This window comes from Acanthopagrus latus, chromosome 19 (assembly GCF_904848185.1).
Source record: "Acanthopagrus latus isolate v.2019 chromosome 19, fAcaLat1.1, whole genome shotgun sequence".
NCBI classification, from domain to species: Eukaryota; Metazoa; Chordata; class Actinopteri; order Spariformes; family Sparidae; genus Acanthopagrus; species Acanthopagrus latus.
This window is the reverse complement of record NC_051057.1, coordinates 18456867-18469854: the sequence shown is the minus strand read 5'-3', so window position 1 is coordinate 18469854 and position 12988 is coordinate 18456867. Positions and strand designations below refer to the sequence as shown.

Genomic DNA, 12988 nt, shown 5'->3' with positions numbered 1-12988 from the left:
AAAGAGAGAGAGAGAAGCTTGGTTGAAGGATGAGGGATGTTTTTTTTAATTCAGCATCAGCTCATTAACCAGCTCGTTAGAAGGCGCCTGTATCCTATAGAAAGTATAGGTGGAGATGTGAGGAATTAGCGGAAAACACTGTTTGAATTACTGTGTTAACTCAAAAGGAAAATCCACTGCGGTGAACCTCTGCTGCAGCATTTAAGGATCCACTTTCAGCATAATGTGACAGGGTTATCTGTCATTGCAAGAGAGAGGGGAATGTTTTTCCCACTGAAACCTTCCTTCAACTCTCTGCCCTGTCTTAAGAGGATCATTAGATCATTCATTCATCTCTCCTGTCCACCCAAGGGCTCTGAGGTGTGACTCGTGAAAAAGAAAGTGTGAAGTATCGAAGTATGCCCCCCCCCCCCCCGGCCGCTGAAAATCCATGACACGGTGAGAGGAGAGAGGCCTTGCTCAAGTTAATCGGCGTCTGCTGATGTAGACGCGTGTGTACGGTTGAGAGTTCCTCCTGTGTAAGCTGGATCATATGAGTCGGAGCCTCGGGGTGAGGGGTGATGGAGAGAGTCGAGGGGGTGAGGCTTGACAAGAGGGAGAAAGTGTCACCTGATACGTTCCATCCAGCCCAGGAAGGCAGAAAAGCAATTAGAGTCTCGCGGGCTGGGCTGTAGCCTCGTCTGGAGACATTTACCACAAGACGGCGAAGTGCTCCACCTCCACGTTCACAGCTGCTCGGGGAGTCGGTGATTCAGAGGTGGCACTTGTCCTCTAACTTGCGCAGCAGGTAGACATCAAATCAGCCAGTTCGCCTCTCGTCATCTCTGAATCCTCACAAGTCTTCAGAGGGTACAAGCCTTGGAAATTACTTGGCATGCGGTTTTATAAATGATCAGGTAATGGCTGCAGTAATGCTTCCTCAGGGAGCGGAGAGTCTCTTGCTGTGGATTAAAGGGAAATTGACAAAATAAAGACATAAAAATTGATTTGGAAAAACAGACGAGATTGAAATTCAGCGGCACGGAGAAAAGCAATCAAAGTAGCGGAGCAAAGGGAAGGTATTTTGATGGTCACGGAGGGCACAGTTAAAAGAGGGGGGGAGGTATTTCATAAACCCTCTTTTACGGCCCTGTTAGGGGGACTGTGAGCCCGGCACCGGGATGTGATGTCATCGGAGGTGACCCGGTGGAGCTGGAAGGTGCGAGAGCTGCCAGATGAGAATGATAAATCTTCATGACAGTTTCATACCGTAGTTGTGACCAACTGGCTACTGCCTGGGTATCGTTTCAGTAGGTCATAAATATCAAGAGACCACACGTATCTTGTTCATTTTTCTATAACTTTTGGTTGTCTAACACATTCTAGTTTCTGGCTATAACGTGCTTCAACACATGGTAAGTGAGCACAATCCACCCACTATTGTAACATATGGTCGGATGGCTAGCAGGAGTTCGGACTTGAACTGCAGGTTGGCATTTTTCCTCTCGGCTACAGCGTTTCATTGAACTTGCATGGTGCATTGTGTCACCACCTCCTCCCACCTCCTCCTCCTCCTCCTCCTCCTCCTCCTCTTCCTCTCCTGTGAATGTTAATGACTGTCTGCACTCTGCAGCCTTTTTCTCACAGCTTTACAATATGCTGCAGCGAGCCACAGTCTACACGATTGTTGAATGAGCGCGAAAGAGACTTAGTCAGACGGCCTTGATCACTCTTTGTGAGGGATACAGCTTCAGGGGTCGTCTTTTATTATAGAGGAGTACATTGCATTGAAAATTCAACCTTAGAAGAGCATTTTTTTGAATTCACAAATGAAAACTAATCTCGTAAAAACAGCGTGTGACGTCAGTAAGAGATGTTTGTAGAAAATGAATAATGAAATAACTAAAAACATTGTGGCCTTAATTATTCTGATGAAGAGCTTTAAGCTTTTCATTCATTATCTCTTTGAACGCACAACAACTCTAAAAGAAAAAGGGATAAAAATGAATTGAATATCTCAATTACTGGATTGATGGCCATGACATGCCGCTGATTTTTGGAGGCCAATATTCAGCACTTTTGTGAATATGTGTTTGTGCTGGGTTTTTTGGGTATAATGGCACTCACTCAATGCCCCGCCAGCAACACTATCTTACTGTTTACAAACAGAAGAACAGCCTTCAACACTGACAACTCAGAGGTTAGTAAAGTTATCAACTAAATATAGAGCAGTAGAAATATAAAGAAGCAGAAAATCAAAAATATTAAAGTACTTCAGAATTACACTTAAAGGTTCAATATGTAAGATTTTTGTTTAAAACAATGATGATTTAGCAAAATTAATTTGCAGAATTTGAAGAATTAGAAGTTTTGACCATATGTGATACCGACCCGGTGCTCTGAGCTGCCAGTTCGGACATACGCCACCGATAGGACCGCCAACTTCACGACTGGCTGAGCTTACTAGCTAATTGTAGATACAGTTAGCAGCAGTTCACAATAACTTTGATGATATGCTATTTGTTTGAATTTGACGCATGGCTAAATCTTACATTATTTAAATACATGTCTTCAGTAAATTGTACTTCGTAACATTCCATCACTGGTTATATTTAACTGAAAATGTACATTGGTTACAAATACAGGCTGTTGATCACCTTAATTGCAACATATTTGCCCCAAAAGGTGCATTTCAACCAAAATGGAGCTGGTTCTTGACTGGGAGAGTTGTTTCCCAGCGCGAAGACAAACATATCAGGTTTCTCTTGACCTGACATGCAGACCAAAGTGGGCTTATTATATTCTACAGCTCGTTAAGCATTCTGAATCGCCCTCCGTTGGTCTAATGACGCGTCTTTGATTACAACAACAACTCTCAAAGCTGGTGGAAGAGCTTTGGTCATCCTGCCACTTTTCATCCATGCTATCTTCACATCGAAAGCTTTGGTTGATGACCAAGATACCTGCAAAGCTAACACACTAATCTTGTTGTTTAACACGGTAAACATTACACCTGCTAAACATTAGTTGTAATCATGGGCTGTTTATCTTGTTAAATATTGATTGTCATTATCCAGAATCATTCTTGTAGCACAGCGTAAACTCTCCATTCGATTTCTTTTTTCTTCAACAAGCACAGGTCTACTCTCTGGCATGTTTCCAACTGTAGAAGCACAATGCTCTCTCACAGTCCTTCCTCTTGGGAAAATGTTAGAAGTGAGACGATGAGTTCGCAGGTCTTGTGACACGGCTGCAGTGGTTGATTGGCCTAGACTGAACCCACAGTAGCTCATTAAAAATACAGTAAGGCTAAACCCTGAATCAGCTGGAGCCACTGAAGGGGACGGTGGTTGTGTAAAAGAGGAAAAAGTATTTTGGGATCCTCCCAGACTTGCCTCTCAGCCTCAGGTGGTCCGCTCCTCGCCGCCCCTCAAACCCTTAAAAAAGCAACATCTCACATTACCATATGTAAATCATCACTGTTGTCGGCACGAACACGCGAGGATGAGCGTGTTCTTGACTTAAGCAGAAGTAGCGAGTGCAAGAAAGTGGACAGCACCGTGACCTCATATCACCTAGCTGTTCTGTGAGTGCAGCAAAGTGACAGGACGCGACGGAGAGCCGTGGAGCACAGACGTCTGCGCGGCGGCAGGCATTCCCAACGGTTGTTTTTCAAAAGCCGCCTGCAAAGGCTGTCATGTCCGTTTTTCATCCGCCCGTTCCCTTCCTATGCAGCCTCCCCAGTGTGGCAGTTATGTAATTGAACTCGTCTAGACACAAATGAACATCAAAAGTTGTGCCACATGCAGCACACAGACGGCTCTTTCTGCCTGAGCTGATTAGCGAAAACACACAGTCGGAGAGGAGGCTTCGATACAGAGCGCTCACACCCCGTCCTGTTTCCCCTCTGGATGGTTTTACTACCCCAGCAGTCAGTTTGCCCTGCAGCGGGAATCCCCATCTTTGCTTTCAGCCAGTGGTCCTTGCTAATATGTCACATATGCAGCATTCCTCCCTGTGTGGCTCACTGTTTGCCACTCCCTGCTCCCCTGTCACTATGAGATGTGTTGTCTGTGTGGTATTTTACTGGAGCACTCTTGGCGAAAGAGGCCTCTCCACTGAAGTATTCGGCGGCGTTTAAACACACGTCTGAACTGTGACCTGCAGACTCTTGAGTCCCTTCAGCACATTGTGTGTCTCGAGTAGTTGGCTTGTAAAGATTTGTAGCTGCAGAAGAGGGAAGTGCTTAAGCCAAACTGTCGAGTCCACCTCCTTCACTTGGAGAAACCGGGGGGGCCTCAGGAAAGAATCCAGGAAGCCCCTCGGCTGCAGGGAAAGTTTAAACATGTGGGCATGCTTCAGTGGTATTCTTGTCTGTGAAGCCCCAGAATCTTTCCAGTGTCTGCAGCATTCGCCCCCCTCGTGTCTGCCATTTGGCATGTGTTTATAGTCTATATGGACTGAATTATAACCCCAATGAAATGAGCCTTTGTCTCTTGGAAGCTGCGTTATGTCTCATCTCCAAAGCCAGTTCTCCAAAGGCCGGTCTATTTTTACCTTCATTGAGACCAATTTGTTGCTGGAATGATCCAACAGCATTTATCTCTCTGCTGAAGCTTTTAACTCCACTGCCCCCATCTGGTCGCGCGCTGAACTGCACGGCTGTTGAGACTGCATCTCTTTTGAGTCATGTGTCAGGCTGTCAGAACAGCGTAAAGATCTGTCTCAGGGTAATCTGTGCAGATCTGTTAGAAGTTGTCCAAGGTGGTGTAACAGCTGACAAAGTCGGGGGCTGTAGCGCTCGCGTGTTCTTTGTCCTGTCAAGCAGTGTCCCATAATCCTCTTCAAAATGTGAGAGTCTGGACGGCAGACAGAGCCGACTCTTCTGTGACATCCTCGCTTCTTTTATTTTCTCGCCTTTCACTTGACCCTTCGACTTAACATCTGAAAGTCTGTTGCCATGGCGACTCTGTCTGGCTGGTGAGGTGGCGGTATTCGGCATGTGTGGCAGCCTGTGTGCGTGGAGGCAGACGGGCAGCCAGACAGCTGTCCCTGCTGAATCCTCTTATCGCCACCAGGGGAGGCTGAACAGGGATGAACAAATTAACTACAGACTGTGCGTGTGTGTGTGTGTGTAATAAAGTCTAAGAAGATAGAAACCCAAAGCGGTAGAAAGATGAAAGCTTTTTGAGCCTTTTTTTTTTTTTTTTTTCGCAAAATGTCTCAAATTGAGCTCTTTCTGACACATGAAGCAGAGGTGTTAAGCTTGCATTGAGTCTGGGTGGTGGAAGATTTCAGTAAACACAAATTAGCCAATTAATAACTGTAATTATTCTATTGTCTATTCAAATGTCATTGTTTGACAGCTCTTGTTTGAGAAGTAATTGTGTGATGTACAGATTCTTTGTCTTGTCTTCCGCAGAGATCTCAAGGCTGGAAACATTCTCCTCGGGGATGACGGCTCAGTGCAAATTGCAGGTATTTAGCCCCGAGGCAACATCACCTTTCAGTACCTGTCTCTAGTGGCCAGGATTAGGTGTGAAGGAGGAGCTGTGCTGTAAACTCATTTACCCCTGTTAGACCGCCAGCTCTGCTCCCGTGTCTCGGCGTATTTGTGCACAGGAGGCCTTAGTCTGCGGAGGAAGATGAACTTTCCTGACAATAACGCCGGTGACGTACTGCGTCACGTCCCTTTGTGTGTGTTTGTCTAATTATCTCCCCCCTCTCTCTCTCTCTCTCTCTCTCTCTCTCTCTCTCTCTCTCTCTCTCTCTCTCTCTCTCTCTCTCTCTCTCTCTCTCTCTCTCTCCAGACTTCGGCGTCAGTGCCTTTCTCGCCACAGGTGGTGACATCACTCGAAATAAAGTGCGCAAGACGTTCGTGGGAACGCCATGCTGGATGGCCCCGGAGGTCATGGAGCAGGTTGGTTGTCATGCCAAGAAGTAACCATGACGACAGAAAACGCATGAGACACAGTTTTATCTCCAAAGGGGAGAAAAAAAAACAACAAAAAACAGACATTTAGTTATCAGCAGATGATCAGCCGTTTTTTCTTTTCATTTTTGTACTGGCACTGTTTTAGAAATGCCAGGCCTGCAGCCACAGCTTGTCATCTCTGCTATGACTAAGCACTCAGGGACCATATAATAGACTGTAGTGCCTAAGCTTGCACACTCAATTAGTTAATTTTTTTAATAGTCCTCCTGCTCGTCCCACAAACTATGCTTTCTTCTGTCTACTCGCAGAGGTAACCCATCCTTTCATGCCCACAGCTGTGAGGATCTGTTAAAGCTAAATACGATTTCCTCTCCCGCAGGTGAGGGGTTACGATTTCAAAGCAGATATTTGGAGTTTTGGGATCACAGCCATTGAGCTCGCCACAGGGGCCGCACCTTATCACAAATACCCGCCAATGAAGGTGAGAGAAGTGCTGAGCGATCGAGCATATCCGGAAATGTGTGGTTAATGACACAGAACAAATACAAAGTCAGTTCCTCCGACCGTGCTGTGGATACAACCTTTGACCAGATGTGTTGTTGTGTGCCTTCAGGTCTTGATGCTGACGCTGCAGAACGACCCCCCTGCCCTGGAGACAGGCATCACAGACAAGGAGATGGTTAAGAAATATGGCAAATCCTTCAGGAAGATGATCTCCCTGTGTCTACAGAAGGACCCGGAGAAAAGGTGTTTGAAATGACTTTAATCATCTCGTTTGACGTGCTTCACTAGTTTGTTTCTTTGTTATTTTTCTATTATTGAGAGCGTAAAAGCTCAAAAGAAGATAACTCATTTATTGTCACTCTGGTGTTTTTTTAGGCCAACCTCTTCAGAGTTGTTGAAGCATAAATTCTTTCAGAAAGCAAAGGTAGGTGCTTAATCAGCTACACAGTGAGTCAGCAACACCTCTGTGTCTGGTTGATGAGTAAAGGTCTGAGCCGGCAGGAAGGATCAGAGTGAATGACCTCAGTTTTACCTCTTTTTAAAATGAATGTGCTCTTTGTGACTTGTGTTGGTTTGCGTTTTTTATAGCTCTAGAACTGATTGAACGAGGTTTTTAATGCATGAGAAAAAGGTCAAATATAACACATCAAGAAAATAAATCAATGAAGTCTCTCCTCCTGAAGTGTTTGAGTGAGGCCGGCTACTTCTCACTTGGCTCAACTTGTCAGTGTGTCTGACCCAAGCTGAGGCCATTGCAGCATTCCTCTCATTATTGACCGTGCAGAGCTGTCTCTAACAAAAGGCAGGGATAAGCAGTCTAACTCCAGCCTCCGGCTGCCTGGTACCCTAGCAACTAAAACAACAAAAGTGTTGGTTCAGCATGTCACAGCACCCAAACCCAACCTATTGGGTTTGCTGGACGTGACCCTGGTCAGCACCGAGACTTGCAGTACTCTGTTTGTACAGCAGAGGGCAGTCATTATCATGAATACAAATCCCATACAGTATGTAACGCTGTGATTCTAACTTCTCACTGATGTTACATAGTGCAGAAACAAGTGACTGAGGGCTGAGACAGACACCATTCACCCTGTTATAAGACACTGTACAATTATTTTAAAGCTGTTATTTTAAGGTAAAATGTTACATAATGTTGTTTTAAATTAAATTGGTCTTAAAGGAAAAGCATGCAATGAATCGACCATCAGAGGGAGACTCGCATAACGTGGTAGCCAGGACACAAACACACAGTCACCACTTTGAGCAGAGCTCTTCCCAGAGCTGGTGTTCGATGACCTGAAAGGCCTAATGAACCGGTGCCGGGTCAGCAACTCACTGATATAGAATACAAGTTGTGTGAGGCTCAAAAAGTAACTAAATGGATTATCAATTAATTCTAACTTTGACAGAAAGCCAGTTCCGTGGAAAGTCTTTGTTTTATAAAAGCACATTATAAAAGGGTCACAGGTCAGTTTCTGAATAATGTAAGACTTAATCAGGTAACAGAATAAACAGAGAAAGTGGAATTTTGTGATTTTTATGACAGTCATTTCTTTCCCCTCATGACAGACCCACGAGTATTTACATGAGAAGTTACTTCAGAGGGCGCCCACAATAACAGAGAGGTCGAAAAGGGTAAGACTGCAAAGATTCACATCTACAATTTGCGCTTTTTTTTTTGCCAAGAAGATGAGCTGAGTTTTGAGGTCATGTGTCATCAGGTACGTCGAGTGCCGGGTTCCAGCGGTCGGCTGCATAAAACGGAGGACGGTGAATGGGAATGGAGCGACGACGAGCTGGACGAAGAAAGCGAAGAGGGCAAAGCAGCGGTCGCCGCCTTGAGGGTGAGCAGAGGCTGCAGCTCGCTTCTCTTCCCCTCACATTATATTCCACATGTCTTGTCTTTTAATGGCTGTGCGATGTTTAAAAATGTCATTCTCATGTTCTGTGCAGTAGCATATCTGTCCAGTGTCTGTCCACTGAGTCTCCCCCTGTGTGTGTATGTTCTGTCCGACGGCCAAGGAGCAGCAGGTGAAGCCTGTTGGCGCCACCAGGCGACAAGTGCGCTTCTCCCTCCCACTCGAGCTGCCTGCGTCCAGGGTTGTTCACTTGCCCCCACAATACAGATGGCGTTCCCCTAACAAGGAAGGATTCTCTCTGCTCACGTTAGCTAGAAAAAGTCAGGACAGACTCTGTAGGGAGACGAGCAGGTGAAGCGAGGGCGGTAGAGAAAAAAACTTGTGAATCCTTTTCGGTTGAATGTGGATTCACTTTGGATAAAATTCAAATTCCTTATTCTAAAAGTTCCTACAGAGTAAATCTGCACACAGATAAGCTTTTATTCATCCAGATAGCGCTTGTTTGTTCTCAAATTATATAACTTTACACTAATCCATCAGAAGATAACAAGCAATTACAGAAGAAGTTACGCAATTGGTTTGTTGACGGGAAAGGTGCACGCTGTAGATCACATGCGCGTAGAATTTGACCCGAAAGGTCAATCCTGCGAGGGCCAATTAGTCAGTACAGTGAGAGTCTTTTTTAAACCGTGGAATGTTTCGTGTCTCGTGGGAAGGGAAGCGAATCTGTGGCTTTTAATGAAAACTGACTTGTGTTCAAGTAAGGGTGACTTCATACCAACTCCCAGTTCATGTCACAGATTTTCTTGAAAAAATGAATGTTGAAACATGATTTTAATTTTTTATTTTGGCCCTCAGAGCAAAATTTCAGCAGTTTGTTATTATTTCTGTGTGTATCCTAAACCTCAGCAGTCGCTCAATTTTTCATACACTGACTGTAATGTTACATTCAGTGGTTGTATTTTATTGGTGGATATATATCTGCTGAAATTTTGCTCAGAGGGCCAAATTCAAAAAGTGTTTTATGAGGACAGTTGTAGGATTTTGTCCCATGAATTCAATCGAGGTTTCAGCAAGTTTTTTTTAATTTGATTTCTGAGAAAATCCATGACACAAACTGGGAAAACTTCTGACCCATAACCAGGTTTGAGTGTTTCATACATAACTGTATCATATTACAGTGTATAAAATTGTTAAACATTAGTTCTTGGTAACTGTTCACAGGTTTTTAAGTTCTAATAAATGCGGAGCGAGGGTTTTGTTCTGAGAGAGCTGTGATTAGCTTGATTAAAGAAGTGAGAGTTATCTTTCCTGGAAGCCATCTGTATTTCCTTTTCTCTTCCTAAAACCCTTTTTTTTATACTGACCAAATCACATTTAATCAGTATGAGGCAAATGACTTATCAAACAGAACTAAAAGTGATTTTTCAATTAGAGCACTAATAACGACCATCAAGGGATTCAAATTTGACGATGTCTGCTGCTTTGATGCTGCTTTACTGGCCACTTGTTGGCAAACTGAACTTCAAATTCATAAATCGGCACTTGCGGATGTTAGATATCTCAAAACACTTATGAGCTGATGCGTGTTTGTCTCTCGTCTGAGCACCTCGTGTAACGTCTGTGTGCCTCAGCGACTAGTCCTCCCCCCTCAGCCTGAATCAGACGGCAGATTCCTGAGCTGATGTGATTTCTGACATCAGCTCAGACGCCGTGTCTCATCCTCTCAGTCAAGTCAGTTTGCTTTCATTTGGGCCCGCAAGGCTTCAGTCTGACTCTTCATGTTCCATGGAGTTGGTTTAAACCCTTTATTTTATTTTCCGTGGATATAACCGTGTGACTTTCTCCTGATTTTCGTATTCACTTCTTCTGCTTCTTTCGCCTTTCAAATTTCAAACTAAAACCTAAACTGCAAGTGTAGAATATGTGTTTTCACTCGTTTACAACTCAGTTAAATGCACATTTCATGATATATTCAGTGACACAGAGACATTTCTTGAAGTTTAACAGAGAATTTCTAAATAGAGCAGATGGGACGGGCTGTTTTTTTTGGGGGGGTTTGTTTGTTTTTATTTTTTTTAGAAAAACCATTTAATTAAATACTTGACAAATCACTGCACTTCACCACATTGATGCAAACATCTTGTAAATCAAAAATTCCCACAAATCAGGCCAGAGATATTAATATTATAGCTACATGGCTAGAAACTGCACAGCATTATCTCACTAAATACTGTCATATCAGCTCCGGTTAGTGAAGTGGCGCATTAAGTAGTATACAGTAAGTATTATTTGCGTTTCATATCTTTAATGACACTACTGTATTCACCTTAAAGGAGATAACGATAAGCTAAGCCGACCGACGTGCGAGGAACGTAAACAAGTGAGCTGTTTTCAGTCTGCTCACCCTCTCCTGCTTTCTGTGTGTTCTTTGCATCCATGCGTGCTTGTCTTTTGCTTTTGCTAAAGCCACCACAGCGATGTATTGTATGAGTCTCATCTCCCACTATCTGTTTTTGAACAGTCGCCCAGAGTGAAGGAGGGATCGCAGAACTCAGAGGTGAGTTTTTCAGACGTTCTTTATTCACAGTTGGATGTTCTTTAAGCACTGGGATCACGGGGTTTATACATTTTTCAGAGCAAAAATCTAAAATATCAGCCTGCACTGTCTAACTTATCTCCGTGTATGAAGTGCACCTTGAGTAAAAAGTAGTCTTTTTGTAGTGGATGTTTTTTCGATTCATATCAATTCTGAATATTTAAAACTGTCTGGATGATGATACATCTGTACCAGCGGGGGAGTAAATCTGAAGAACCTCAGACAGCAGAGTCTCAGTTGACAAGAAGGGGAGTAGTCTAATAAAAAGCACTCAAAAGTCATACGTGAGTAAAAGTAAAGACAATCTTGTTAAAAATATTACTCCTGTAAACTATCTGATATTAAATTTACTTGAGTATCAAAAGTAATGTTTTAGCAGTAAATGTATAAATGTACTCAAATACCAGAAGTACAAGTTTAAGTGAATTATACATGTATGTATATAAGGTTCCAGTGTCCTGCATGCCAGGTGCAGAATGTAATCTGCAAAGTAACTTGTAACTAAAGTTATTAAATAAACATATTTGACTAAAACGCACAATATTTGCCTCTGAAATGAAGTCGAGTGAAAATATGATGTTGCAGAAAATGGAAGTACTCAAGTAACGTATAAGTTCCTCAAAGTTGTACAGTACTTGAGTAGATGTACTGAGTTGTTCCATCAATTTAGATGGTAAACACACTACACACATTTTGTTATATTTATCTTTTAAAAAGAACATTATTATATATTTTATTCCCTCAGTGTTGTGTCATTGTTCTCCCTCTATCCTTCCAGTATCATGGCTAAACTTTTACAGACCGACATGATGGTGTCCATGTTTGGATTTGATATGTATTGGTTGTTTATGTCTGTAGTTCAGCAGGTGCAGTACAGATTTTGATATGTGTAAAATTGATATAAAGACAGCATTTAAAACCTTACTTTTTCACATCTAATATCTTGATTTTAAAGCAACAGCCAGCTGCTTACTTGTGTTTTCACTTAAAGTTTATATTAAGTTAAGTTAGTTTATATTAGTTTATATATGTTGATATTAAACACTGAAGACGTTGATTGTTGACGTTGACATCTTCCTCCAGCAGGTTTTCCAGACTCCTGAGCCTTTACTCCAGCCCGTGGCTGCAGGTCAGGCTGAACTACCTCAGGCTGCAGGTCTGGTCCCGCTGCAGCCCACACCAGTCAACACTCAATCCACCGCAGCCCAGGCTACGTCCCCCACACCGGGCGTACCCGCTGCTTCTGCTGTTCTCACACAGGTCCGCCATCATTATCAACATAAAGTGGCTATCTCCTGATTTTCATGACGTTAATCCCTCTATTCCTGTAGCTCTATTCAGTTGTTTTCATCTGTGTGTGGACAGGCTCTAGCTGTCTCAGGAGATGTCAAGGCTCCCATTAGTTTGGTATTAAGGTTAAGGTAAGTTTCACATGAAAATCAGTAAACCAGCCTGTTTATATTTACCTGACATCTTCTTTTTTAGCATGCATTTAAATGTCAGTCTTTCATTTTTACTGACCGACAGACGATAACCTTTTCGGTGTGGTCTGTCTTTTCTTTTATCGCCTCAGAAATTCAAAGAAGGAGCTAAACGACATCCGTTTTGAATTTATGCCAGGGAGAGGTAAGAGAAGTTTTATATTAAATGACTGTACCAATCAAAGATACACCTCAGTTTCATGGTGTCCCATTTCAGGTAATCAGTAAGTGAAACTGACAGAATCTTGTGTGGTTAAACTTTGATTGAACCTGTTCATCTTCTTATGTTTTTTAGACACAGCAGACGGAGTGTCCCAGGAGCTTGTGTCAGCAGGCCTGGTGGACGGGAGGGACTTAGTAATAGGTCAGTGAATTAAAAAAGAAAAAAAAGAAACACATTCCTCTGCCTCTCATCACAGTATGATTTATTTCCCCTCTTTCTATACACGCACATACATATTTCTTATTTCCTCTCACCGGACTGAAACGTTGTCTCTCTTTTCAGTTGCTGCAAATTTGCAGAAAATAGTAGACGAGCCTCAAGCCAATAAAAATGTCACTTTCAAACTGGTGAGTGCTGCACCTTCCTCTGGAGCAACAAGAGTAGCTTTTTTTATTTAAGAAATCTGAT

At 43.1% G+C, this 12988-nt stretch overlaps 1 protein-coding gene across 3 annotated transcripts in view; it reads left to right on the top strand.

Moving 5' to 3' along the window:
• oxsr1b (oxidative stress responsive kinase 1b) overlaps positions 1–12988 on the top strand; it is a 42198-nt gene that overhangs the window by 25759 nt on the left and 3451 nt on the right. For 2 of the 3 annotated variants that reach the window (XM_037079081.1, XM_037079083.1), the window contains 13 exons: positions 5402–5457; positions 5790–5899; positions 6294–6395; positions 6528–6661; positions 6794–6842; positions 7988–8053; positions 8140–8262; positions 10802–10837; positions 11960–12136; positions 12242–12297; positions 12450–12502; positions 12653–12721; positions 12863–12927. In XM_037079081.1, coding sequence (XP_036934976.1) covers positions 5402–5457; positions 5790–5899; positions 6294–6395; positions 6528–6661; positions 6794–6842; positions 7988–8053; positions 8140–8262; positions 10802–10837; positions 11960–12136; positions 12242–12297; positions 12450–12502; positions 12653–12721; positions 12863–12927 — 1096 coding nt within the window. The remainder of the gene's footprint in view (positions 1–5401; positions 5458–5789; positions 5900–6293; positions 6396–6527; positions 6662–6793; positions 6843–7987; positions 8054–8139; positions 8263–10801; positions 10838–11959; positions 12137–12241; positions 12298–12449; positions 12503–12652; positions 12722–12862; positions 12928–12988) is intronic. The other variant, XM_037079082.1, reaches the window with a different exon arrangement.